Source organism: Rhinolophus sinicus, linkage group LG02 (genome assembly GCF_036562045.2).
Source record: "Rhinolophus sinicus isolate RSC01 linkage group LG02, ASM3656204v1, whole genome shotgun sequence".
Lineage (NCBI taxonomy): Eukaryota > Metazoa > Chordata > Mammalia > Chiroptera > Rhinolophidae > Rhinolophus > Rhinolophus sinicus.
This window is the reverse complement of record NC_133752.1, coordinates 44,044,832-44,072,044: the sequence shown is the minus strand read 5'-3', so window position 1 is coordinate 44,072,044 and position 27,213 is coordinate 44,044,832. Positions and strand designations below refer to the sequence as shown.

The following is a 27,213-nucleotide window of genomic DNA, read 5'->3' as shown; positions in this document are numbered from 1 at the left end:
TTTATTTTATGTAATAAAAAGATTACAACTTTTACTTTTTATTAAAAATATATATAAAGAAAAAGAGAAGTAGCCCACCAAACAACAACTACTTTATTTCATTTTGGGCTCTTCTGTGTTCAAGGACTTTGTAAAATTCTGAGGACTTTTTAAAAATGAGAAGGACACAATCCTTGCCTTCAGGATGTTCAATGTCAAATTTTGGAAATAAATTATTAAACAAAGTTCCTATGCATCAAACACCATAATATTCATGAAAATATATGCTAAGAGAGCACCAACTAACCAGAGTCCAAAATATGGGGCAACAGAGGCAAGAGATGGAGTGGGAGTGCACCTGAGCTGGCACACGGAGGGGCTTGTACAGCCAGGGCCATACCCTGGAGTGTCCTGAAATTCAAGGAGAGCTGCCAATGGGTGTTAAGCAGGAGGCAGCGCTGACAATTATGAGACATGGATTCGGATGGCGTCAGGGAGAGGGAAAAAACAGATATAACTGCAGTTGTCCACCTAGGAGATTCTGAAATTCAGAGATAAATTCCAGAAATATGGCGTATAGTAAGTGAAATCGCAGAACCTGGTGATTGACTATAAGTGAGGGAGGTGGGTGAGGCAGAGGAAGAGCTGAAGATGACTGAAGGAAACATTACAGGAGGAGGAACAATTTTAGGGTGGAGAAGGTCAATATGTTATATGCCAAGGATGGAAAATCACTCCTGTATAGCCAACAGCTTCATTCCACATGTTCTGAAAGTTAAATATCTCATCAAGCAAAGAGATCCTTCATATTTTATTTCTCTGTCCCCTTCAGCATTTTATTCCCCTGAACAAATAGTCTAACCCCTTTGTAGATCCAAAATTTTATACTCTATTAAAATATATGTTATAAAGAGCCCTTTTTTGTACCATTTTTGAAATTTGTTCACTTAGGACAATGCCTATCTTCCCCTCCCTTGCTAAATGTCACACGTTTCATATTCCACAAGGTACCTTCTGCTTTACTGATCACGAGGCAATTAAATTTTGGAGGGGAGGTGGTCCTAAGTTTGTTCTCATATATCAAGGAAAACCTGTAAGTTTTTTTAAAAAGTCAACTATGAGGAGGTATAATTTGCCTACAATACTGTGCACTCATTTTAATGAATATTTCTAGAGTTTTGATGCATTAGGAAGCCCATTTAATCAAGAAATTACATATTTTCATTATCTCCCCAAAATGTCCTTTGTGCCTCCCCCCAACCTCTGCTCTGACCCAGCATGGTAACCATGAAGGTACAGCTCTTGGATCTCTATTCAAAAGCCAATTAGCTGCAAGAGGTGCTGTCAGTCTCCTGCAGCTGTAGGATCCACTGCAGGATATGGAGCAAGGCCAACCTCCAGCAAGTGACTGAGAACAGCAGTGTAACCCGGGCCTGGACATGTCTGCTTGGTGCATGACTCCTCAACAAGCAATCTTTGTATCAGAACTTCCTGTTGGAAGCCAAGACTTCCTCAAAGCGGCACTGCAGCCCGAGACCCTCCTGACCTTATTTTACACTACATATCAATTAAGGCTAGCTACATTTCAGGTGCTTATAGTAACATGAATCTTGTGCCTACCATATGGGACAATACAGATATAGAGATCAACAGGAAACATTTATTGAGTACCTATCATATGCAAGAAATTGTACTAGCTACTAGGGAAACCAAGAGGAAAAATATCACCATCCAATACTAAGGTAATTACAATGAATTGTAGAAAAAGATTTTGTAGTGGAAAGATAATGAACAGGAGCAGCCATCTCTGACAAGTTCAACAGCAGTAGTATAGGCAATAGGTGCGATGATAATTTTTTTTTAAATTTATTGGGGTGATAATTGTTAGTAAAATTACACAGATTTCAGGTGTACAATTCTGTATTACATCATCTATAAATCCCAAGAATTTAAGGTAAGGATTTTGAAATCTTGAGCAAAAGTGTGTGCCTTAGCTGAGATATAAGACAGGGTTTTAGGCACAAAGTATGTGCACATACACAAACGTAGGAAAAGCCCAATTTGTTCTGATGACAATAGATGAGCAGTTTTAGAAACTTTATATGATGGATATGGAATGTCCTTGGTATTCAAAGATTAGCCAATTCTTAAATGTATGAATAAACAAATGACAAAAGATATGTTATTGGAAAAAATGTAAACACTAAAATATCAATTTAATGACATGAACTTTGGCTTCTAATGAATGAGGAGCCTCTTAAATATGTTTGAATGGGAAATGCTGTGGGAAGTGGTACTTGTGGTAGTTAAGTTTACTGGGAGGAAAAGAAAACATAAGCCACGCATAGATGAGCTGACAGCCTGTTGCACCAATGTAGGCAAGAGCTGATGAGAGTTCCTTCCAAACCTAATGGGAGAGATGGGAGAGAGCTAGAAGGGAGAACGGAAAAATAACATCCTAGAATTATGTATGGCTAAATGTGGGAATGAGGGAACTATGAATACACCATAGGTTTATATTGTGGGTCATATGGTGGGTCACCAAGGTTTATATTGTGGGAAAATTCTGGTGTCAATGGTGATACTTGATATGGAGGGACTCCTGATAATTGATATGTTTGAGGGAAAGATTAAGCTCAACTTTAGACCTATTGAAATCAAAGTGACAGTGTGATATCTTAGTGAAAATGTACAGTGGACAAAGAGACATATGAGAATATATATTAGGAAAGAGATCCCACTAGAAATGTACAAAGGGATAAATAACCATGAGAATATATGATAACGCTGAGGGAAAAAAGACAAGCCTCAGAGATGAGTCAGGAATCTATACAGCAGATTAAAGGCTTAAATTGTAAAACTGTGAGAAACAATTTTGGTAGCGAATGCTCTTGGGAATAAACTAGAGATGAATAAAAGAATCAAATATCAACTAGATAGAAAGGCCATGCATATTGGTGTGTGCAAACATATAAAGCTGAATGTCAAGTTTACTATCTTACATAGCTATGTTACTATGTACACAATAGCCTTTAACAGTACAGAAACGAAAGCAACAGAGGATTGCCTGTAGTCATGAAATCCTTCATTCTATTATATTGTCCATGTTTTGCATAACATGACTGACTATCATCTGAGTAGTCTGCCCTTTATTAATAAATCCTTGAGTAAATATCATAAGGATTTCTCTGAAAACAAACTTGGCCTGCTAAATATTATGCACTGCAGGTTGAATTTTAATAAATTCCATAAAACACTACCAGATATATTTTTGAGACATCTGTTTTTTTCAGTGCTATTTCTTCTCATGTCTGCTATTTCATTGGTTTACTTGTGGAGTGTGCTGGTTTCTTTCCTTTTGCCCCTTCAGAAAATCTCTCTACTCTCTTGCTCTGTGCCCTGGGAAGATAACTTGTATGGACTACATCAGGGTTTCTCAACCTTGGCACTAGCGACATTCTGAACCAGATGTCATGGAAGGAGCATGTCATGAGAGGGTGTCCTGTGCACTGCAGGATATTTAGCAGAATCCCTGGCCCCTATCCACTAGATGCCAGTAGCACTCCTTTTCTGCCCCTAGAGCTGTGATTGCTAGAAATGTTCCCTGGGATCAAAATTGCTCCTGTTTGAGAACCACTGGGCTACTTCAATGTACTCCTCTGCCTTTCAGTTTCCATGTCCATGTGTGTTTGGCCAACGGGAGCACCAGAAGGGTAAAATAGGGAGGTAGGAAAGTAAGATCAGGTCACTTCTCCCCCCCGCCCCAGTTATTCACTCCCAGCCAGGTAAGCGCAGGCAGGCTATTACTCCAAAGATCACAGATCCTGTCAGGTAGCCATCTTCACACAGCCCTTCAGCCCTTGCTTTTTCACTGATAGACTCGTTTTCACTTCCCCTCACCTCCAACACCCTGCCCTAAGAATCTGTCCCTACTCAATTCAGCCTAGAGGTTGTAATAGTGCCCACTGTTACTATCCTGAAGTACTATGCTACTTCTGCTTTTCCTAACTCTATCCAAACCTTCATAATTACTCACTTTATAAAAAAGTCTCTGTAAATTACCTAATTTGTGAGCACTATCTGTATCCTGCAGGAATTATAATTGATACAGGGTAAGTAAATATAAAAATATTTACAGAAAAGCAAAATACCAAATAGTTTTCTCCATATCAGCCCCAATCATTGCAATGTTTTGTGCACACAGCCTTATAATAATCACTGATTCACATCCATATTGCTGTTTATCCTGTGATTTGATAGATGAAAGATAGCTATCAATAAAAAGATCATTATAAACATTTTTTTGCCCATGTTACTTTCATGTAAAATGAGGATATAAATTTATAACAAAGAGTGGCAAGTCAGTGGAGCTGTAAATTAGCAGTATCTCATGGGAGAAGCATTGGGATTATACAGAAATGAGACTTTCACTATCTCATAGTTGCACCTTATAAATAAGCAGGGAACTACGTATAAATAGATGTTTGTTCATTAATTTAATCATGCAGTCACTCACTGAGTCAACAAATTATTGGGGCCTATTGTTTTTGAAGACAACGTGCTAAATTCTGTGGAGGCTACAAGGTGGTAAGATGCAGTTTTCATCCCAAGGATAATTTATAATCTGAAGTGAAGAAAAACAAGCAAGACTGTAGGTGAAAATGATATTTGTATATTAAATCACCATGATGACAAAGAGTATCAGTGTCTAGCGAGGGCTACTTCATAGCGAGACCCATAACAAGTGTTAGTTGAATGTGTGGTTAAATAAAATTTGAAGGAAGAAGAAAAACATACACACACAAACACACACACACACTCACAATGCCCCACATGCTACATGAGAACTATTAGTGTAACACGGTTCTCCCACATTCTCATTTCATTCCTGGCATATCTTATGTACATCAATCTTCTGTTGATTAAATGAACATTGACTGCTCTGTTCTCGCTTACTTTAGAAGCAGCCCATTAATTAAAGATTATTTTGAAATTGAAATAATTCCCCCATAAATATTAAATTCAGATATTTGCATACTAAGTCTTATTGAAGTGAAGCACAACTATATATGCAGGATAGGTGAAATAATGAGAAATAAGGTTTCCACTATACTGGTACTGTGTCTAATCTGGACTTTACAATGTTTTAAATGGACTTTATTTTTTAGAGAATTTTTAGGTTTACAGAAAATACGGAGAGTTCCCATACACAATGCCCTCTACAATTTCCACAAGATGTTAGTAACATCTTTCATGAGTGGTACATTTGTAAAATTGAACCAATACTGATCTGCTATAGTTTACCTTAGAGTTCACTGTTTGTGTTATATAGTTGTATGAATTCCAATAAATGTATGTCATGTGTCTACCATGACTGTATCATAAACTAGTTTCACAGCCTTAAACATGCTCTGGGTTCCCTTCATTCCTCTGTCCTTTCCCCGAACCTCTTGCAACCACTAGTCTTTTTACTGTTATAGTTTTGTCTTTTCCAGAACATCATATAGTATGCAGCCTTTTCAAACTAGCTTATTTCACTTAGAAACATGCATTTAAGTTTCCTCCATGTGTTTTGTGGCTTGATGGCTCATTTCTTTTTATTACCAAAGTATTTTCTATTGTCTGGATGTACCGCAATTTATTTATCTGTTTGCCTATTTAAGGGCATCTTGGTTTCTCCCAAGTTTGGGAAATTGTGTATGAAGTTTCAATAAACATTCATGTGCAGGTTTTGTGTGGATGTAAACTTTCAGCTCCTGTGGGTAAATATCAAGGAATGAGATTGCTGGATCATATGGTAAAAATATGTTGAGTTTTGTAAGAAGCTGCCAAAGTTCCTGTACCATTTGCATTCCCACGAGCAACAAATGACAGTTCCTATTGCTCCACATTTGGCCAGTTTTTGGTGCTGTCTGTGTCTTGGATTTTAGTCCTTCTAACAGTGTGCAGTGGGCTTTATGGTTTGATAGCTATTTTATGGCCAGGCAAATGGGCAAGAAAAGAGCAGAGGACCAAAGATTCTGCTTTTCTGTTGAAGTGATAAGGAAATGTATTGAAATTAGAAAAGGTATGAAGAATTTTCTAACAAACTGTTTAACGAGTAGTTGAAAAATGTTGATTTGTGACATGCACATAAATCTTTTGTTGTCCATTCTTGCATTGATATCAATGTTTCATTTGGTAAAGATTTAAGCACTGATGACTGTTAGTACCTGTTAATTGTTATTTTGAGTAGCAAGATACTTTTTCTGATTCATACAAATGTATAATGAGAATCGTATGATACAACATTTCAAACTGTCTGGAACATGTAATAGTCTCTATGATGTTGTAAGGCAAGCACTGAGCTTAGAGTCAGTGGATTTCAGTTTATTCCATCTGAGCCACTCACTAGTCATGTGATCTTAATTTACTGAATTTCTTTGTGCCTTGAAAATGCATTTGTAAAATGGAATATATATATATATATATATATATATATATATATATATATATATATACTTTTTCTGATTCTGTGTATATATATACACATATATATGTATATTGTTTTTTTCTACCCATTTTACTGTGAGGCTGGGGTAACAACGGCAACAAGCATTGAACTGTGCTATATATCTGACACTATACTGACAACTTGAAAATCAGAAAGCGCTATGTAATATAGGGTCATATCAGTGACGGCCTTACCCCAGAGAGTTCAGAATTTGGCAGGGAAGCACACACTATCCATAGTACAATTTGATCAGTGTTGTAGGTGTAATGTAACTAATGTCCTTTGAAGTACTAAGAAAGAACAGGAAAGGACTATAAATATTAAGCTCTTTGTGCCAGGCTCTGGGCCCACATTTGTCCCACGTAATCTCCATCACACCTCTGAGATTTGAATTTTTTAATTCTCTTTTCATACAGGTGATATAAATGAATAATGAAACAATTTGTTCATGGTCACACAGCTAATGAATTCAGTGTAGTTCCATTTTTCATGGAAAGTTGGAGAAGGGTATATTATACATCCTTAATTGCAGGGGCCATTTCTAGAACTCAAATATCTACAATTCAAAATATATCACATACAACAGATTATTCCACAGCTCATTGATGGTGGGAAAATGTGGGGTCTCTTTAAATACGTGGAGCTCAGTAAGGGTAGGATTCCTGTTTACTCAAGAATCAGTTTTAGACATTGGCCCAGTGCTCATATTCCTGTTTTATTTTTCTCTTCTATTAACCAAAAAGAAAACAGAAAAAAATCAGACACACAACAACCTCATTGTATTTGTGACCTTCAGTACCAAGCAAGACTGAATAGAATATCACATTTGTGGCAGATTTAGTATCTTCTCTGTCTGATTTTCATGGTTGCCCAGAGGTTAAGAGTCTTGGAATGATTCCAGTCTGATAAGGAGAAAAAGACATTGAACTAAGTGTCTAGTCTAAAATAGCGCTGGGAAAACGATTCCTTTAGCTTTACTGAGATTTGTCAGAATAACTGTTATACAGAAATGCTATGTTCCTTTTCCCCTGTGATCTAAGAACTTTTCTTATCAATTCATATATCCTGGAATTTATCACAGAATGTGACACTGTCCATAAATTTATGAAATATTCATTGACTGTTAGATATGAAAGGAGGTAGTGACGTAAATAGGACCTCATATAATTTTTGTGGGTCACTTATGTTCTGTATTTGCCTTTATGGTTGCTTTTTAAATAGTGTCACTGTTAAGACTCATTACTGGTTGCTATCTAGTGGATCACCTTCAACCTTTGTTCAAAATGTAATGTTTAAAAAGAATGACCATTTAAAATGTAAATGTGTGTCTAACTTCGATCACATAAAGGATCTGAACTGGGCAAATAAAAGATGACAAGTTTTAATACCTATGTGCTAACAGGTCCTGAAATAAGTACCTGAAATAATATGTACTGACTCTATCAACTTGTGTGAAGTGTGCCTGAATGAAGCAAAACAATAATATTCTCAGAAGCAATGCATTAAAGAAAAGTTAATATCATATCTACCAAGTACGTTATTAACAGTATCATGCCAACTTCTCTCCCAGTGCGATTTATAGAAAAGCATGAATCTCTAACAGGGAAATCTCCAATACTGTGTTAACTGGTGATTACATTTAAAATATTTTACAACACATTCCTTAAAGTATAATTCTAAACAAATATAATTCTAAAATAACTAATGAATCTTCTTCCATAATGTGAAAAGGAACATGTAGAAAGCGAATTAAGAAAGGATATTTAGAAATTAGAGAAGTTCTTAAGAACTAACATTAAAAGCAGACTGAAAATCAATTTGAACAATGAAGAATACAGACATATAATTAAAGGAAAAATGGGGAAAGTTTATAAAAACACTACATGAGTAAAATTTTTCAAAAACATATTTTACCAAATTTTAAAAATTAGCTTTAAAATAAGAATTAACCTGCATCTTAGTAAAAGCCATCTCTATGTATATTTAGCTGATTTGGGGTCAGTCACAAGTTTGGGTAAAGAACAACTAAATGAAAATTTGGGGCTGAAATAATTCCATACAACACAATGAATAAATCAAACAAAATCTGGCATGCCGATTCATATAACCAATTTTCAATATTTTTAATGTAGTGGAAAGTATTAATTCCAAGCAAATATGCAAATTTGGGCATGAACACATGAGGATGACCACCATCACTGTAGTTGCCATTACTTCTTCCTTTGAGAGGCAAAAGAACTAGGGCCACGATGGCCTGCTTGAGGGCTCTTCAAATTTTATTCCATCAATTAGAAGATGTCGAGGACAGGAAGTAAAGAGCTGTGGCCCTCAAGCCATCTTACTCACACAATCACTGGCATTAAGCTCTGAGAGATATGTCTTGGACTAAGAAAGAACAAATATATGCACAATTTGCAGGGATGTGAAGCTAGTAGCCATTACACATAATTTTGCTGTGGGTTATCAGTTGATTCCTACAGAGGAGGAATTCTTAAACTAAAGTGGTTTCAACCAGATCAAACATTACAAGAGGCAGATTTTATCTGCTGTTTAGAATAGGAGTCTTCATTTATTGTTAAGAAGATCTGTCACAACCAAAAATACTCCTGAGATTAGAATTTTCTAGATCGATGAACAGATAAAAGAAATTACAAAGCCTTCCCCTTGAATCTTGATCAATATTTAGAGATGACTGCTCCACATCACAAAAGGTAACTAGTTTTTAAAGTTTTTCTCTGCTTATAATGGAATCTTTATTGCTGAAGTATTAGAAGAAATAACAAATCCTGGTGTCTCATCCATTGCCTTTCAGAGGTCCACATGGCTGATGAGCCACAACAGTGACAAATGGCACACTGTGCCTCAGTATGCAGCCTTTTTCTCCCTCTCATCTTGCAACTGAACGCTGTCACATCCCTTGCAGAGGAAACATACATTTCACAGCTGTCATCTGTGCATAAAAGGCAGAGGGAGGGAGAAATTTCTTTTTCAATCTGCCTAAACTTTTCATTGTATTACATAAGGAAACACTGAGTATGTGTTTGGATATAAAACATGGAAAGTTATTTTGGGAGTAATTACTTTCAAAGGAAAACACATAGTGGAGAGTCAGGAGCAAAGGATCATCTTTTTCAAGAGCAATCAGAGACTTCCTGCCTCCACATTCCTAATCTTCTTTCTGGTATCATACATATTCTCACCAACTGCCTAGTGTTGGATGCATGTGGTTCTGCCCATCTGTGCAGCAGTCAATCTCATTTGTGTGATTTACTAAGACAATATTTAATGGAATATGAATAATGTATAATGATCAGCAGCTTTTAAATCCCCAACATTTTTCTCATGAGTAAAACGATTGCTTTGTTCTTAAGGAGAACGCTAATTTCATGTATACATGTAAAATTAATTAGATTGTTATAAAAGTGTGGAAAAGCAAGAACTATGGTGTATGAAAGATACAAGTAATTTCATTATAATGGGTTCATATTCTATAATATACTAAATTGCTACTATGCACATGGCAATCTGAAGTAGAGAATGATATCATTGTCATTTTATAGTCCATTCCATGTAGTTTGTCCTTCAAAATTTAGATCATAAATTTTGGGCAGTCAGTTTTTTTCAAGAAGACTATGCTGTTTATCGTTGCCTCCAGAAGAAGGAAACAGTCTACAACTAAATGAATAAAACTCATTTTACATGAACTTATTGAGTATTGGAAATGTGCTTGGCAGCTCTGAAGAATAGCAGGGAGGCCAGCATAGCTGGAGGGCAGTGTACAAAAAGAAAAAACATGGGAAATAAGAACTTAATGAGCTCCAGATAATGTAGGGCCTTTAAACCAAAAAAAAAGGATTTGTGTTTCATTGTTTGTGTGATAGGATGCCATTGGATGATTGAGAGCAGGGGCAGAATGATTCGGTTTTTATCTTAAAAGAATTACTCTGACTGGCTTGGAACAGACTAACCAGAATATATGAGTGGGAGCAGGGAGATTAGTTAGGTGGCCAGGAAAGAAGGCCTGGTGAGAAATGCAAGCCTGGTCTAGGGTGGTAGCAGTGAAGAAAGAGATGAGAAGATCGGAGCTGTATTTTGACATACAGGTAAACTGGTCAGCTAAAGGTTTTGGATGGAGGATATGAAAGGAAAGGAATCAAGGATACTTTCATGGCTTTGGCCTGAGCAACCCAATATGTGTGGTACATCTGCAAATGCTGTGAGAGCTAAGTAAAGTGAAATCGCTATGTATTTGAACAGTTATGAAAAGCTTTTTGGAGTTCTGGAGACTTGAGCCGGACTTTTTAGCCTGAATGAAATTCAGACAGGAGGCATAAAAACCTTCCCAAAAGTAAGGCAAAGTTAGAAGTTGCACATTGTATTAAGTCACTGGGAGGTATTTTCGAAGACACTTGTCTGCCTGGACTAAAGAGTTTTGCTGAGTAATTGTGAGACATATGGTTGAAGAGGAAGGAAGGCTGGATAAACAGAGACTTAAATAACAGGATTAGGACTTGGGGTTTGCTGCTACAGATAGTGTACAGCCAGTGGCAAATTTTCTAGAATTAATCTGGATAGTAACATCCAAATTTCCAGTGTACTATATTAAAGGCAGTACTGCCAAAGGCCATTTCATGGATTCCAAGATAAAGATCTGTGTAGATGCATTTATAAAATGCTCAAACTCTGAGAAGGTCAAACGTATTTCAGAGAAAATGCTACCATAAATTCCATTTTACACTAAACCACCAGCCATAACATAAGCCAGTACATCTCTCCACTGAAGTCAGTTTCTTGTAGTGTCTTTTTATAAAGGTACCTGTTAGTTTCTAATACAAAAGAGGAATATGTGAAAGAGGGATGACATTTCAGTTTCCTGATCAAGGATAAAGCACAAATATTTGTGGGATATAAGTAATATACTTTTTTTCTAATAGTTACTCTGGCGAATTTTCCCCCCTAAAGCCTTCAGTTTTTTTATACATTGTTGACTATATTCTTTAAATCTGAAAAACTGCTTTCTATTTGCAACTGCATTCTACTTCCAAATACATACATCAATGGTTCAATCCTTGTTATGCTTTAATAGACCGAGGTCTTAGGTCCAAAAATACAACTTATTTAAAAATGTGACCCTAAACATTTGATATGATCAGACTTGTTAGTTACAGAAAACAAAAAGTAGTATCTGTTTACAAGATGATATTCAGAGGTTATATGGAAACCTTAAAGAATATAAAGGCCATCCCAGTACTGGTACAAAGTCTTTGTTCATATGCAAAATAAACCATATCCTGTGAATGGGGTTATCTAACTCCAGTAGAATTAAAATTACTACAATTAAAAAGTTTACCAAGAAAGTGTACTTTTACAACTTCCTATACATTATCAGATACGTTAACAAAAAAGCATTGGAAGGTTATTTAGGAGCTTAGGGGTATTGACATGCTGTAGATAAAGGATATTACAATGAGAAAGGCACATTTTTGAGGGTACATGAATATAAGAGGATGACATACTTCTCAGAGCCCAAAAGGTTTGTAACACTTTGCAAAATCAAATTGTGAGTCCCTGAATGATCAGACATACTTGCCAAAATTAAGACAGCAAATCAATTATTCAATTCATTTGGGCAGTACAACCCATTACTCCTGAAAAATCTTGTTAACATTTCTCTTAAAATTTGGATGTGGTACACGGTATAGCAAAACAGAGAATTGTTGAAATGATATTTTAATTTGGTTTGATAATTGGAATCATGAAGTGTATTGTAACCACATTTTTTGGAGAAATAATAAGAGACTATGAGGGCTATGATACCTTACTCAGAGATGGCCTTACTTCAAACTTGAAGGGAAGAGAAGGGGTTTGGGGAGGAACTCTTCAAACAAGGTCCATAATATTCATAGACTGACAGACTCCTACATATACCCATTATGATTAACAGCCAGATGTCAATGTCTAGAGCATAAGAAATTGGTCTTATATGTCACTATAATTCTGATGATGCCTGCACAGTATTTTACATATAGCATGACTTTAACAGATATGGCCCATATGAATGAATCAATACATAGTTAGATGAATGGATGAAAAGCAAATACTATAACTATACCTGTAATATACTATAACTATACTATAACTATACCAGTACCTGTGAAGCTAAGATAACATTTTGAATCAGTCAAATAAATATAAGTGGGAACTGGAACACTAAGAAGGAAAATTCGCAACTTTAGTTTCTAATTGTGCTTAAAGCAGCAGGATGCTTAATCATATAAATGTTGAACAGTGTGAAATATAAATATCATTTATTATGGTTTTGCTAGGAATCTAATACATAGTTATTAAAGGAAATTGAGGAAATATAAATAAGCAAAGGAAGACCATAAAATGACTGCTATCCATGACCCAGAAATAGTCACTTGGTTGCAGTGGTTCATCAAGGAAAATGTTGAAGGTTTTTTGTGTTTTGTTTCGGTGGTTGCTACAATGCCCAGGGAGGATTACTGGCATTTAGCAAGTAAGACCTGGGGCTGGGAAACATCCTACAATGAGAGAGACAGTTCCCCAAAGAAAATAATTATCCAGTTAGAAATGCAAACAGAGCTTTATTAAGGAGAACCGAGAGCCTGATGGTACATTTGCTTCAGCTTTTTATACATACATACACTGCGCACAGAATTTTTAAAAACAAAAATAGGTTATACTATACAAACTATTCATACCGTTTTATAATCTGTTCTTTTACTTAGTGCAGCAAGAGCATCCTTCCACTCCATTAATTATTCTTCAATGCCCACATTTTAATGGTTGCTTAGCCTTTTAATGGCTACTGACCACTGCATGGGTCAACCATAGTGCATTTAAAACAGTCCCTATTGTCAAATTTCTACCATTTTCCCCTCCAATTTTCTAATAGAATCAATGCTGAGATGAATATCCTTATATTTAAATTTATGATCATTTAAATTCTTAGAAGTGAAATTGTTGCATCGAAGAGTATGCATAATTTCAATGCCCTTAATATAGATTTTCACTATGTCCTCCTGAATGATGTGCATCGATTTATTGTCCAACCATATTATTGGTGATTGAATGGACATCTGTAATATAAAGTTGCTGGAAAAGTGAAACACCAACTGAGGGCATTATGACCCTGAGTGATAGCTGGTCCCTTCCCAATCCCACATCTAAGTAGAAGGTGCAAGGATTGCTACGAAATAAGCTCACAGCTGAGACAACAAAACTAAATTCTTAAAGTCTAAGTGCCAGACCCTTTCATTATTTGTCCACCAGTAAAATAAGAAGGAAGGAGAAGTTTTCATAAACAAATTTAAAGGGAGATATTGGTGGAACATTTCCTCTGTGGAGGCAAATGTTAACTCATGAGGTTTGGAGATGTCTGTGAGCAGTATGGATTCATGTCTCATTCCTTGGTGTGATGCTGCCTGAAGAGCAGGACCTGCTGATCTTTCCCAGTACCATCAGAGTGTGAACAAACAACCATACAGGCACAGGGGCTGGCATACCTAGTTGGAGAATTTAAGCTTTCTTTTCCCCCACACACCCTGATTCCTCAGAGTTGAGGCTGGTGTGGTAGAGATTCCTAGGTTTCCTATGGGCCCAGGTCAGGCCTTGGAAAGAAGAGTAGTCAGGGGCTGGCCAAAAGAAATGTGGAGGATAGACGCAATGAGTGACAGGAAAGTGTGGTTGTCCTAGACCTCTGAGGTTACGAGGGTACCAGCCAAGCACATGTAGACCATATAATATACCACATCAGAGAGTCACCCCCAGGATATTAGCAGTTGTGTAGGATGAAAACCTAGACCCCACCAAGAACATAGATAGTCCTATTCTTATCCCTCCTCCTTTACCCTTTGCAGGCATACTACTTTCACTATCAAGTGAACTTGGGGAGAGGGAACTTTGAGTACCTATTGAGCTCTGGCAACAAATAAATCTTGAATTTGATTGAATATTAATATAATGAGTCTGTTACAGTAGAAATAACTAAAATAAGATTAAATACAAGGTCTTAAACTAGGCGTTCGTGCTTATCATGAAGGTGTCAAATTCAGATGAACTTGGGGTTGTTCCTTCTCTGGAACTGTTCACATTCTAGAAAGTTCTAGCACCGCAAATTAGCTTGAGGAGAAACTCTCTGACCTCCTTCTCATTAACGGGCATTCCTGTCTTTGGGCATATGATAAAGGAGCCAAGAAGATGCCTCAGTCAATTTTCACAATTTCAAACTACTGCCCCGTTTAGGTCAGGGAGCTTCATCATGATTTGGCACAAAAGCCTCATGTGAATGAAGGAGGTCACTTCTTCTGCCTTGTCCCAAGGGATCTTACAGAAAATAGCTGTATGTCTTCAATTTCTTTTTGACTCTGAGTGGTGAACTCACAATGTGATATATAGATGATGCATTACAGAATTGTACACCTGAAACCTATGTAACTTTACTAACCATTGTCACCCCAATAAACTTTAATTAAAAAATAATAAAATAATAAAAAAATTAAAAGGTCATAGCAAAAAAGAAAAAAAAGAAAGACAAGAAAGAAAAAAATAGCAATAGAAGAATAGGATCCAGATATGGGATGCTGAGTCCTGATAATCTCTTTAAATATCTCTAATTCAGAACCTAAAAATCAGCCATTATTTAGAAAAGGAGGAAAAGTGTGAGTGGGACAGTGTCAGTTAGCCGAGAGGATCTCAATCCTGTTTCATTGAACACCCAGAACTGTTCTCCCTGGGTTTGGCATCAAAAAGGCATTAGGAAAGACAGTACCTGTACCCCTAACATAGGATATTACTGCTTTGAGATTTTCTTCAGTTTCAAAGAAAACCTTTCTAACTTTGTGAATCCAGTGTTTCCCCAAACCATTTCTTCCTAATTACAACATGTGTGTAATAGTCAATGGAATCACATTACTTTCAGAAAATCTCAGGACAAATAGTAGTGTGACTTCATTTTATTTAACTAAATAAAGTGGAATGTTCAGGGAATAGCTTTTCCCTGTTTGTGTTACACAATTTACTTACTGACTATCATCAAACTATCAACAAATATGGAAAAAAACCTTCTACAATCATTTAACAGAACTCTAAGAGAAAATGCAGGCTTGTCTTAGAAAAATGTGTTAACTGTATAATGCAGTATAGTTGATTGTTTATCTTTTGCCCACATTATTTCATCTCATTCACACTTTGTGCAGTGGCTGGCCAGTTACAGACGAGCAGCTTTCATTTAGAAAGAGTAAATGAGTTGCTAGAGGTCTGGCAATGTGTAATTGAACATATTGACCTAACATTCAAGCTATTAAACAGACTGAAAGCATTTCAGACTCGTTTAATTCAACACTTTTCTTTTACAGATGAGAAAAATCCATGCTCAGAGAGGTGAAATGATATCATCCCGCACAGGGAGAGTGACAAGACCAACTCCATGTTCCCTGACTTGAAATCCATGACCTCTACACCAAGCCATGTTTTCCCTATACCAGGGGTGCCAAAAAAACATATACAAGTGGACACTTTGGTCAGCGTTGCTCAAGCAATAGATCGCTGTAATCAGAAGTGTCTGGAGGCTGATGGTAACCACTTTGAGTACCTCTTGTAATTGCAGAAGTCAAATGTGACTTGTATACATCTTTTGTTATCTGTATATATTGAATATTACAATCTTAGTACAGTTTTCCTTTCTTAAAATGTGTATACATTTTTTTGGCACCCTCGGTATATGACCAAAGCAAATGATGCAGGTAAACAAGGGACCCGATATGAAGACAAATGCCAGCTGGCTATCATTGCGGATCAAAGCACAGATATAGAGCAGCATTAGTCAGAACACGTATGAACTGACTGCCTTTGTTTCAAAGTCATAAATGTTAGTTTCCCTTTGCAGGAAGAATACCGTGGAAGAAGGATTGTTACTACAAGCAGTTGTTAGTATTTGGTAGAGATTAATTTTTACATATATTATAGTATTAGAAATTAAAGATAGAGCATTTTTAAATGTCATTATATGCTGTGCTTAGCAAGTATATTAATCCTCATAATCAGTGACATACCTTCTGTCCAGTTTTCCTAGAGATGGAAAATAATACACAATCCTCTGAAAAAAAATTGGAGTCTCAGGTAAAGCTATATAGACATGCTCAGAAAACCTGTGTGGCATGAAATATTATAGTGTATATTGAAAGATCAATTTTCCTTTGTTTTGAGAATTTCCAACATGAAATAAAGTGTATATACATATATGTATATAGAAAATTATTTCCTATTATGGAATTTCACTTATACCATTCCCATGTAAGCATAGATAGTTAAAATCTATTTGATTTCCTTAAATTAAAAATTCATATTATCCTTCACAATCCATAAAGTCACACCTGAATTCAATCTTATGAATTAAATTCCAAATAGATTTATCATACTGTGTTAGTATGAAGAACACAAAAGAAATGTGAGACAGTTTCCACCTCTAATCAGGAAGATAAAATATATACTCTTGGCTTCATTTTTTTTTCACTCATTCATTTAATTACTTGTTCAACAAACATAATTCCTGGCTCAACGTTCTTTGTATTAACATACAGTATAGCCTTAATAAGAATTAAATACTACTTTTGGAATGTTCATAAACATTTGTTAGCGATTCCAGAATTACCTGGCAGAGAGGTATGTAAAATGAAACTTAAGTATTCAAATGTTTGGTGAACTTTTAATAAAGTTCATTATAAAAGAATTACCTCACATATGAATTGACAAACTATTCATTTTCCCCTCCTACCGTAGAAGAACAGTTAGGTTGTTGAGCTGTATCATTCAACTCTAGTTCCCATAATTATGTAATTGCATGCAAAACACAATTGGCATCTCATTTACCTTTTTTCTACTTACTTGAATTCAAGTAAACATATTTTGTCCTCGATTTTTGTGTATTTCGAATATTTGAGAACCATAAGCTCTCTTTTTCTATTTTCTCTTTGTAAAACAAACATACCATCAAATGTTTCCCTAAAAATTAGAAAACTAAAAGCTTATATTTAAAGGGGGAAAATCAAGGTATTTCTTTCTTTTTAGGGACAAACAAGCTGATTATCATTGAAATTTGGAATAAGACGCTTGTATATCATAATATATATAAACAAATCTTAGCTCCTTTATACCTATCACCTAAACACATTGATGCTAGTTTTCCATTGAATCACAAGGTGAAAATATGGCTCAGATACTAATAGAAGTTAAAAAAAAACACACCTAAGTTTGAAATCATCCTACATAACATAGTATCTGATTAATAAAACACTATCAAAAGTATGTCATCTTTACATGTAAAGGAACGTTAGCAATACATGTTACTACGTGCACAATGAAGGCGGGTTCATAAAAGGATGATCATTGTTCTCACATTGCATTCAGCAGAATTTTAATCCACATTAAGCATATATGAAGTAATAATCCAATTGCACAAATATGATTTAAAGCTGTTTGTTGGTGTGCCTTGAAGCCATTCTGTCACAGTCTTGCTGCATTCCTCTAACAAACAAAACTATCATCACCGTCAGTTCTTTGAAGACTGAAATTGGATTTGCAGCCATGTATATGCAAATATTGTGTGATTGTAATGCTTACAGATTATTAACCACTGGTCCTACGACTCTGGTGGAAGCATTTGTAGTTTTCTATGTCCAAACAGCTAAGATATCATGGCTCTTATCTCTACATGTATGAGGTAATTTAACAGTACATTAATGAAAACAAAATTTAAAGTACAATCAATATTGAAAACTAGGTCTCTGTCATTTCTAACAAAAACCATTTTTTTTCCGGTGATGGATATATACTTGTTACAAATGCATACATGTTCTCAAAGACTAGAGATGTTCCTCTTCCCCAGGAGTAAATATGTCAGTCGTCCTCCGTGGACTACACATTTCTTTAGAGCAATACACAGACAGGAGCCATCCGTGTGATTCACTTCTGTCTATTCCCCACAGTGCCCAGCTGACTGTCCAGCATGTATAAAGTACCCATTAAATGACTGAATGCTATTGAATTTTAATAATAACATAACCATAAGCTTATGTTCATTACCTCTTTATATATAATTATAGTGTGCTTTCCCATTTACAACCTTATAAGATTAAGGGTCATTAGGAATCGTGATTCATCCATCTCGAGCCCAATGAAATATTATCAGATACAAAGAAAGCCCATCATAATGGATGTATTTCTAAGTGGAGACAGTGTGTGCAGCATTAGTAGACACTCATATGATTGTAAAATATTGATTTTTACATACCACGTGGCAAAATGTTACTGATTATATATATTTTGAACCAAATCAATTAGGTCAGTTAGGGTTTTTTCTTTAATTACTACATTGTGCTTTAATCTAAGATTACAATGCTATTAATAATATATGGCTCTCTCACCACAAACACAAATCAGGCAATTCATGGTGCCACAAAGATTTTAGTTTAGGTGTTGGTTATCTTCTGAGGTCAAGCACAAAGGCAAGAATCAAACTTCTAACCATTTGGGACAAAAATGTTATTAAACATTTAAGGAGAAAGTTTACTATAAATTAAAATATGTTACTAATCTTGACATCTGTTATTATTACCTTCTTATAAATAATAAGATTACGCCTATGACCTGTGTATGCTTCTTCAAAGAAATCTGAAAGTTTGTCTGTGACCTTTGACTTATTTGTGAAATCAACATAAAATGAGTTAGGTGATGGCAATATCCATCATCTGTAATCATTTAATCAGAAGGTCCATAACACTCAAGTGCTTAAAAATAAATTTGTGTTAAGCTAAATATGATAGCTCTGGTAAGTCAAAGGAAGTAAGTAGAAGGATTCTTAAATGTTAGGGATCATAATGTCAAACATGACATTTTACTTTCCCTGCTTTGTTTTATTCATCTAGCACACACTTGGTTGGCTACCCTCTTGTGAATTATGGTGGGATTACATAGTATGCCTGCATCTATCCATTTGAAATCAACATTTCCTGTGCTGGGGAAAGTAAAAATTCTTTATAATCTGATCTAATTTTTTCAAAATGGCACTTTTAGGAATTTTTTTCTGATTCTAAACAAAAACAAACAAGCATAAACCTGAATATTTCAAGTAGCTGAGGCAATAAATATTTCAAGCTTAATTCTTGCACGAAAACTATCAACCTCTGTGTAAATTGGTCAGTGCCTAAATGGGATGTGATAATTAAGCTGACTGCGTACTATTTGTCAGGTAGTGGCTTTGTAGTTTACTCAAGACTTTCACTCTCTGTAAACCCAGAAAATTATAAAAATATAAACTTCAGGGACACTGAGAATCCAACTCTACTAGGGCAGTACAGATAGCATGAGAGAAACACTCATTTGTTCAGCAAGTGTTTGCGCTGAGCCACATGCAAAACACTGTTGAGGGATTGAGATTGAGCAAATGTTCTAGTGACTAGCTGTATATTGTAAACATAGTGGCACCACAGAGCAACTTTTATTCAAATTAACTTTCTTTATGTAATATTCTTGGTACAAGAATTCATTTGTTCCCTGTAGAAGTGGGAAACAAATTTTATCGCTGGTTATTTGAACTTAAAACTTGAATATTTCTGTCAATACATTTGTGATCTGTGTCTACTATGCCCATCAAATGAATGAGCTTCAGGAAATGAATTGGGTGGCTGATAACCGCTTGTGTGCATGCAGATAAAAATGTAGATCAGAAGATGTATTTACTATTTGGAAGTATTAAATAGATCTAATAACATTTGAATAACAAATTCTTAAAATTCAAGATATCTTATTTGTTCTTTAATCTCCAATAATTAGAAAGTATTATTAAGGGCGGCTTCATTCATATGATCAAAGTCACAAAAATACTTAGGTATCTCATATCTCTATGTTAACATCAAAAGGAGACAGAGTACACCAAACCTAGCATGTCCCAAAGGAATAGATTTACCAAATAAAAAGAGAAAAATAAAAATGAGCTACTAGAGCTCTTGTTTTAAAAACCAAAACAAGGAAATACAAAATGGAAGAGAGAAGGAAAAGAATGATAGAAGGATGGAAGGAAAGAAGGAAGGAAGGAAGAAAACTTTGTCCCCTCAATCAGAGAGTGATGGGCTAAATATCCTTAAAAGTCATGAGGTCTGAACCCTCTCACAGCCACTCCTCTGCAGTATTCCTGGTCTTCAAGAGAAGCACCAACTACCAAGAGACTAGCACAGACTTTTATCCACTCTGCAAGTTAACACCTAGTAGCCCTGCTTGTCATATCCCTCTTCTCCCAAACGTCATGAAATGCATGAACAAATTTTGTTGATATTACCTCCCACATAGTCTTTAATCCATTTCTTTCCTCTTCCCACCAATACCTTGGTATATGCCATCATCTCCTCTTGCCATCACAACCCACTAATTGTTCCCCGGTAACCCCCCTGACCTCCCTTCAATCTGTTTCCTCACAGTCAGGCAGAGACATTTTTTTTTAACATGCAAACCTATAACCTGACATCCTTGCATAAAAGGTTTGAATAGGTTCCTTTATTCACAGAATGAAGACTAACATTTTTAACACGGCCAGCTATGATGTGGTCCCAGCGTACCTCTCCAGCCTCTTCCTCCTTGTTTCCTCTGGTGCCAGCCACATTCCTCTTTGATTTCCACATGGTGCCCCTTACCACATGAGGTTTGCTCCTGTTTTTGCTTTTGCCTGGAATGCTTTTCTTTCAACTTCTGCTTGTGTATTAATTGCCTATATATACATATATATATATATATATATATATATATATATATATATTTAAAGATATCAGCTCCAATGTTAATTCCTCAGGGAAACCATTGTGATGCGCTCCCTTACCCTTATCCCACACTAGCTGGGTTAAGTCATCTTTTTGATAATTGTTGGCATTATGTACACCATAGCATTTATCACAGTTAATAATCACACACTTATTGTGTGATGATTATTATTGATCTTTATTACTACACTATAAGCTAAATGAAGAGAAAACCAGTGTATGGTTTTCTCATTATTTTAACCTTAATATCTAGCAAACTTTCTGGCACATGGTTAGTAAAAGCATTATTTTTTGAAGGAAGACTGGGTTTCTCAATAGGGTCATTAACAAATGGTTAAAACAATAATAAATTGCTTATTTCAAGTCACAAGAATAACTTTGATCAGTTTGAATGATAAAATTATTTCAGATTTTCTAATGAACGAATTCAATTATTTTATTTGAACTCCCTAGATTTTTTGGCATCCCATAGATGTGGCCACAGTGAAAGAAGTTTATTGGTGTCTTCCTTAAGTTATAGAAACTCAGAATTTTATTGTTCAGTTGGGCTTTAACACAATTTTCTAGTATAGTTTCCTCATTATATGAGAAAGAGTCTTAGGAGATCTGCAAAAGGTCATCCAGCCTCATAGTGACAGAGCAGGGATGGAAATCAGCCATTTTAACTCCCAGTTCAATGTTTTTCTTCTATAGCTATACTGCCATTTCTAGGTTTTATGGCTTTATTTTCATATTAGAAATTTGTAAGCACCTATAAGTACCCATAGGAGAAATATCTCCAAATGGTTGATTTTGTCACATCGTTTAGATTTCTGCTTTAAAAATTAAAATAAATAGCACTGTTTTAGAAGGATAAAAAAACAAGCCAATTTTTGTAAGAAAGAAAGCACTTTTATGCCTGATTTGCAATTTACGTTACATGTTTTAAATGGGATGGGAGGGGTGTGTGGTACATATTTTCCTGGTTTCTTAATATTTTAAAGCAAAGAATTTTTCCAGTTAAATCTGGTGGTCCACAATTTAGTTTATAAAAACCCCAAAGGAAGCTATGTTTTGATGGATGGAAAAGCATTACTGGTATCTAGTCTGTTAGAAGTGGCAATGTTACCTTGGACTGCTTACTTCCCCTCTGTAGATTTCCCTTTCCTAATCTGTACAGTCAGGGAATTGGTCTACATCATGGGCCCTGTCTGTCAGTGGGTTTCTGAGATCCCGCTACGCCTTCTGGTGTGTGTATGAGAGTGCACATTTTTAATGGGAAGAGGGTCTATCGCTTCTATTAGATTGGCAAAAGGGTCTGGGACACAAAACAGGTTAATTATCTTTGTACTAACATTTGAAATTTCTCCTAGCTTTTGCAATGTAATAAGGTTAAAAATGTAATTACAATTTCAGATAGAATATAGGAATCAGTATAATTATTGGCACAAGTAATAAGATTATTTGAAAAGCAGAGTCTGCACCAAGGAGTACCACCATCATCAACCATACACTCAAGTGTTAGCTTCACTAAAAGTCCAGTCTAGATTTTCCATAATGAGCATCAATTGCCCCAGACAATGTAATTCCATGAAATCTAAATATGTCACAGGTTTTTGGTCCTGCTTTTTCATTATCTATGTTTTCACAATCCATCATGGTAGGCCTGCTAGATAGGATTAAATAGAATGGAGGCAGCCTGGCACAGTTTGCCAGCAAATAAAGCTACTTTCTTATCATTTTCAGTATATCTAGTCCAAAATCATTTTGATTATAATTTTTGGATGGTTGAATAGCCACGTTTACTATACAATCTGTATAATTATTAAAGACACAGATTAAAGATCACTCTGGTTATTTACTTATCTCTTTCCTTCCTTTCCTCCTTCATTTAATAAATATTCCTTAATTGTCTACTGTGTCAGGCACTGTTCTAGACATGTGAAATATCAGTGGACAAAGTAAATATGTTCTACCCTCATGGCACGTATATTGTAGAAAGGGAGACATAAAATAAACAACATACATAAAAAATAAATAAGTGATTTTTTTACTTTTAAAGGTGATAAATGATTTGGCAAAAAAAGAAAAAAAAATACAGAATAAGGAGATTAGGAATACAAGAGGTGAGGAGTATGGTTCCAATTTTAACCAGGTTAGGGTAGGCCTCATTGAGAAGGTGTTATTTAACGAAGACCTGAGGAGATGAGGGAGTAAGCCAAGTATATAAGACCTTGGGGAAGAACTTTCCAGACAGAGGGAGGAGCCAGGGCAAGGGTATGCTTGATTTGTTTCAAGGAATAGCAATGAGACCATTGTGGCAGGGAAAAAGCAAAAATCATTCTGCTGCTACGGTCATGAAATTTATAAAATTTCATCTAGTCAACACCTTATTTTCTATTATTTACCTGTTTAAAATGAAAGTCATAATATATTGTATATAATCATACAAGAGTCACATTTGCATCCAGAAATGAAAAGTAAAATTTTTTCTGAGAATTCTCGAATCACCCCAAAACCATGATTTCTGGTTGTTATGCATTTTAAGTCTCTCAGTTCCCACAAACATATATTTGGTAATAAACTCTTATATGATAAGCAAATATGCCACTTAGTAGGTGATGTCATCATAAAGAAATCAAGTAAAAGATCTTAATTTTGAAAATTTGGAGATTGGGTACAATGTGATTTGCTATATTCCAACAAAGAGAAATTCCAAGATTCATAGCTAATATGAAAGCACCCATTCTTTCCGAAATGTCACTGTTTCTTTGGCATTTATTACATTCATTTCATTAACTTTCTTCCAGAATATGAAACAATCATGATTATTGTATATTTTTCATGGCATTTGTCTGGGTTACCACCTCAAGAAAGAATACCCATATAAAGGCAGTTAATTTTAATGAGGGGAGGGTCAGTCAGCCCTCCCCAAGTAAGCATTTTAATTCTGTCAAGTGCCTTGCATGAAAATGCACTGTGATCTTGCAGGCTTGCAAGTGTAACATAAAATGCATGCAACCATACCTTGCCCAGCTGGTCCTTTCTGCCAAAGCCAGTAGCGGCTGCAATGCTCCCTGCTCCCTCCACTGTCTTCTGTGCAACTGCTGTCACCCCTGTCACCACTGCCTCTCCAACATTTGTCACTTGCTCTTTGGTTTTCTCAGCCACTGGGATAAATCAAGAGCAACAACAGATTAAGGGATGATGGAAAGACAGAAACTTAAAATAATTTTATTTCCACTAGCTGTCAAGTTCTAAACAGCTCTATTTACATACACATACCATAGAGAGCTGAAAAGTCAGAAGAAATAAAAGCTACAGAGCTTTCTACATAAGTGTGGTTCAGCCAAATACTGAATCTTTGTTAAAATATTTTGTTTTAATTATTAAAAGTTGCTTCAAATTTAATGATCATGAATTTAGATCCATGAGTGATTTGGGTTTGGTTTCCATTTTGTTAAGGAAAGTTTGCAGAAAGCTACACATGCAGGTACAGTTACAGTTGTATCAGACTCGGGCATGAAATGTTTCCTTATTTCAATTTCAGTGTCAATTCTTTTACCTCACTAAAGAGGTTCATTTTCACCATACCTTCTGAGTCACGTGACATATCCATGTTCATATACGTCACTATCAGATATAAACAGTAGAGTAAGAGATGGTTATGAGGGAGCTTTGATCTTCCATAAAACTTCAGGTAGTTGAAACAGGAGAGTTTTTAATAATAAGATTGGTTTTCAATAATTTTAATGGAAACAAAGGAGCCAGACATTAAGTAAAGTAGGAAAATGAAGAGGTTTGTTGAACACACTTAAAATTTCTTTTCGTAAAACAAAATAGAATACGGTTCTCCAGTAGATTTTTTGAAATAAGTTAAAAACTGAGAAAGACATTATAAATAATTTGGGATTGGATTTAGGAGAAATTTAATCTTATATCAAAAATTATCCAAGACACTAGCCAATATAATTGTTGAATTGATCTTTCTGTATTACCTCCATGCAATTACCAAGTAAAGGAAGCACCAATAAAACAGTTTATTTCTATTAAATGAGGAGTTCTGTGAAGAAGCGGCAAAAGATAAGAGAATCTGCTCTTTTAATAATTTCAAGGTCAATACAGAAATGAAACAACCCCTCTTCATCTAAACCTTGTAACACTTGTGCTGATAAAGCCTAGGTCTTGCATCTCTTATCTCTATTTATGCAATGATTGCCTTCTTTTCTTTTGGCTCCCAAAACCCATTTTTTGTCTGCTTTTCCCCCACATTTCAGAAATTTGGGGTTTTGAATGATACTCTTCCTCAGGGTCTCTCTTAAGCAAACAGAAACACGATTTCTTGTTATGCCTTATGCTTCTATACATCCTCTTTAGATAAATCGCGGTCTGAGGAACCCTAGGAATCACACTATGTCAGCTGTGAAATGTTATGTTCTAGTCACCTGATTATTATACAGATTTCATGTCACCAGTCGGGAGAGGCCAGTGATTAAACAGTGCGGACAAAGCAATGTGGTTTTGAATAGACTATGTAGGCCATGCAAGCTAAAGTGGTCTGTGAGAATGGATAGGCTTATGCCGTGGTCTTAGGCAGTGCGGGAAGCTAAAGAGGCCCTAGAGTCTAAAACCAGGAAGAGTGCACCTCAAGTATTGTGTGATAGTTGCCTTTTACCACTTCCGGTCTATGGCTGTTGCCTCCTAATGAGTAATGGCTATTTACAAGGCAACATTCAATTTAAATGCCAGTGAAAAGCTGCACTGGAAATTTCATATTTTAAAACATTTCAAGAATATTTATCCTTTAAAAATAGTGAATTATGTGCAAGCTGCCATTTTATCCCAAGAACATGAGTAGAAAATTTTGTTTGCTAATGAACATTTTTGTTATAAAATCACAAAGACAAAAGTAAATTTTGACCTTTTTACAGACTCACAATTTTTTTTGCCAGCCACAAAAATTTATTTTTACAATATCTAGATAATTCTTTATATATGAATAAAACTTAATCTAATGTAGGAGTATATGTACTCCTGTGCAGAAAATTGTACAGTAAACTGTGCTTTGCACTTTATTATAATTTCATTAGATTTTATCATTGTAAAAATAAATAAATTAGTTACATTACAAAATGACAAAGGGTACAGGTAGCAATAATGGATACATTTTAAAAGATTTCTGTAGGACTTGATTTATCAAGTGGTTTATCCATTAATCTTGGCTCCTTTTTCCCCCTATTAAGGCCTTTTGTACTGTTTCTCTGTTTATTGACCTTCCAAACAAAAGGGTGAAAAACAAAAGAAAAATAGACACTTAAATTAGTATGTTTTGCATCTAATAAAACTTTTTTTTTTCTTAAAGGAAAAGATCTTATAACCAGGATCAAAAAGAATAACTTTCCTCCCAACCAATTGCTAGTATATTTCAACTTGCTTATGTTTTCCTCCAAATGAACCAGTTTTTCCCGTTTTGGTTCATATAGCTCCATCTGGCCAGAAGCCTTCATCCCTCTTAGCTATCTGTCTCTTTACTCAGCAAATTTAAGCTGGTGTTAAAACCTACCACTAATGTCAGATTCCATTTTAAAAACCTTGTTTCTCCTCCTATGGTCCCATGAAATTTTAGATATATCTCTACTATTGAATTTTGTACATTGTATCATAATTATCCATTTCTCAGTATGTCTGTCTACTTCCACCAGAGTATTTTAAGTAAATTAAAATCATATTCTGTTTTATTTTTCTTTATATTATTTCATAGTAGGTATTCAATAAATAATTTTGAATGCATTAAAAGGAATTTTGTATATATCTGTAATTTATACATTAACTTCAACAATTAGATTTATATTTAACTTTAACTTAACAATAAAAATCTGGAAAGAAATGTGTCACCAACTTTTAGGATATAGCAAATCTAACCTTTGACAT

The 27,213-nt window shown here is 35.3% G+C and overlaps 1 protein-coding gene across 9 annotated transcripts in view; it reads right to left on the bottom strand.

Moving 5' to 3' along the window:
• The window catches only part of SNCA (synuclein alpha), a 106,593-nt gene that overhangs the window by 64,695 nt on the left and 14,685 nt on the right, over positions 1 to 27,213 (bottom strand). For all 9 annotated transcript variants that reach the window (XM_019741167.2, XM_019741170.2, XM_019741168.2 and 6 more), the window contains exon 4: positions 24,310 to 24,452. In XM_019741167.2, the coding sequence (XP_019596726.1) occupies positions 24,310 to 24,452 (143 nt within the window). The remainder of the gene's footprint in view (positions 1 to 24,309; positions 24,453 to 27,213) is intronic.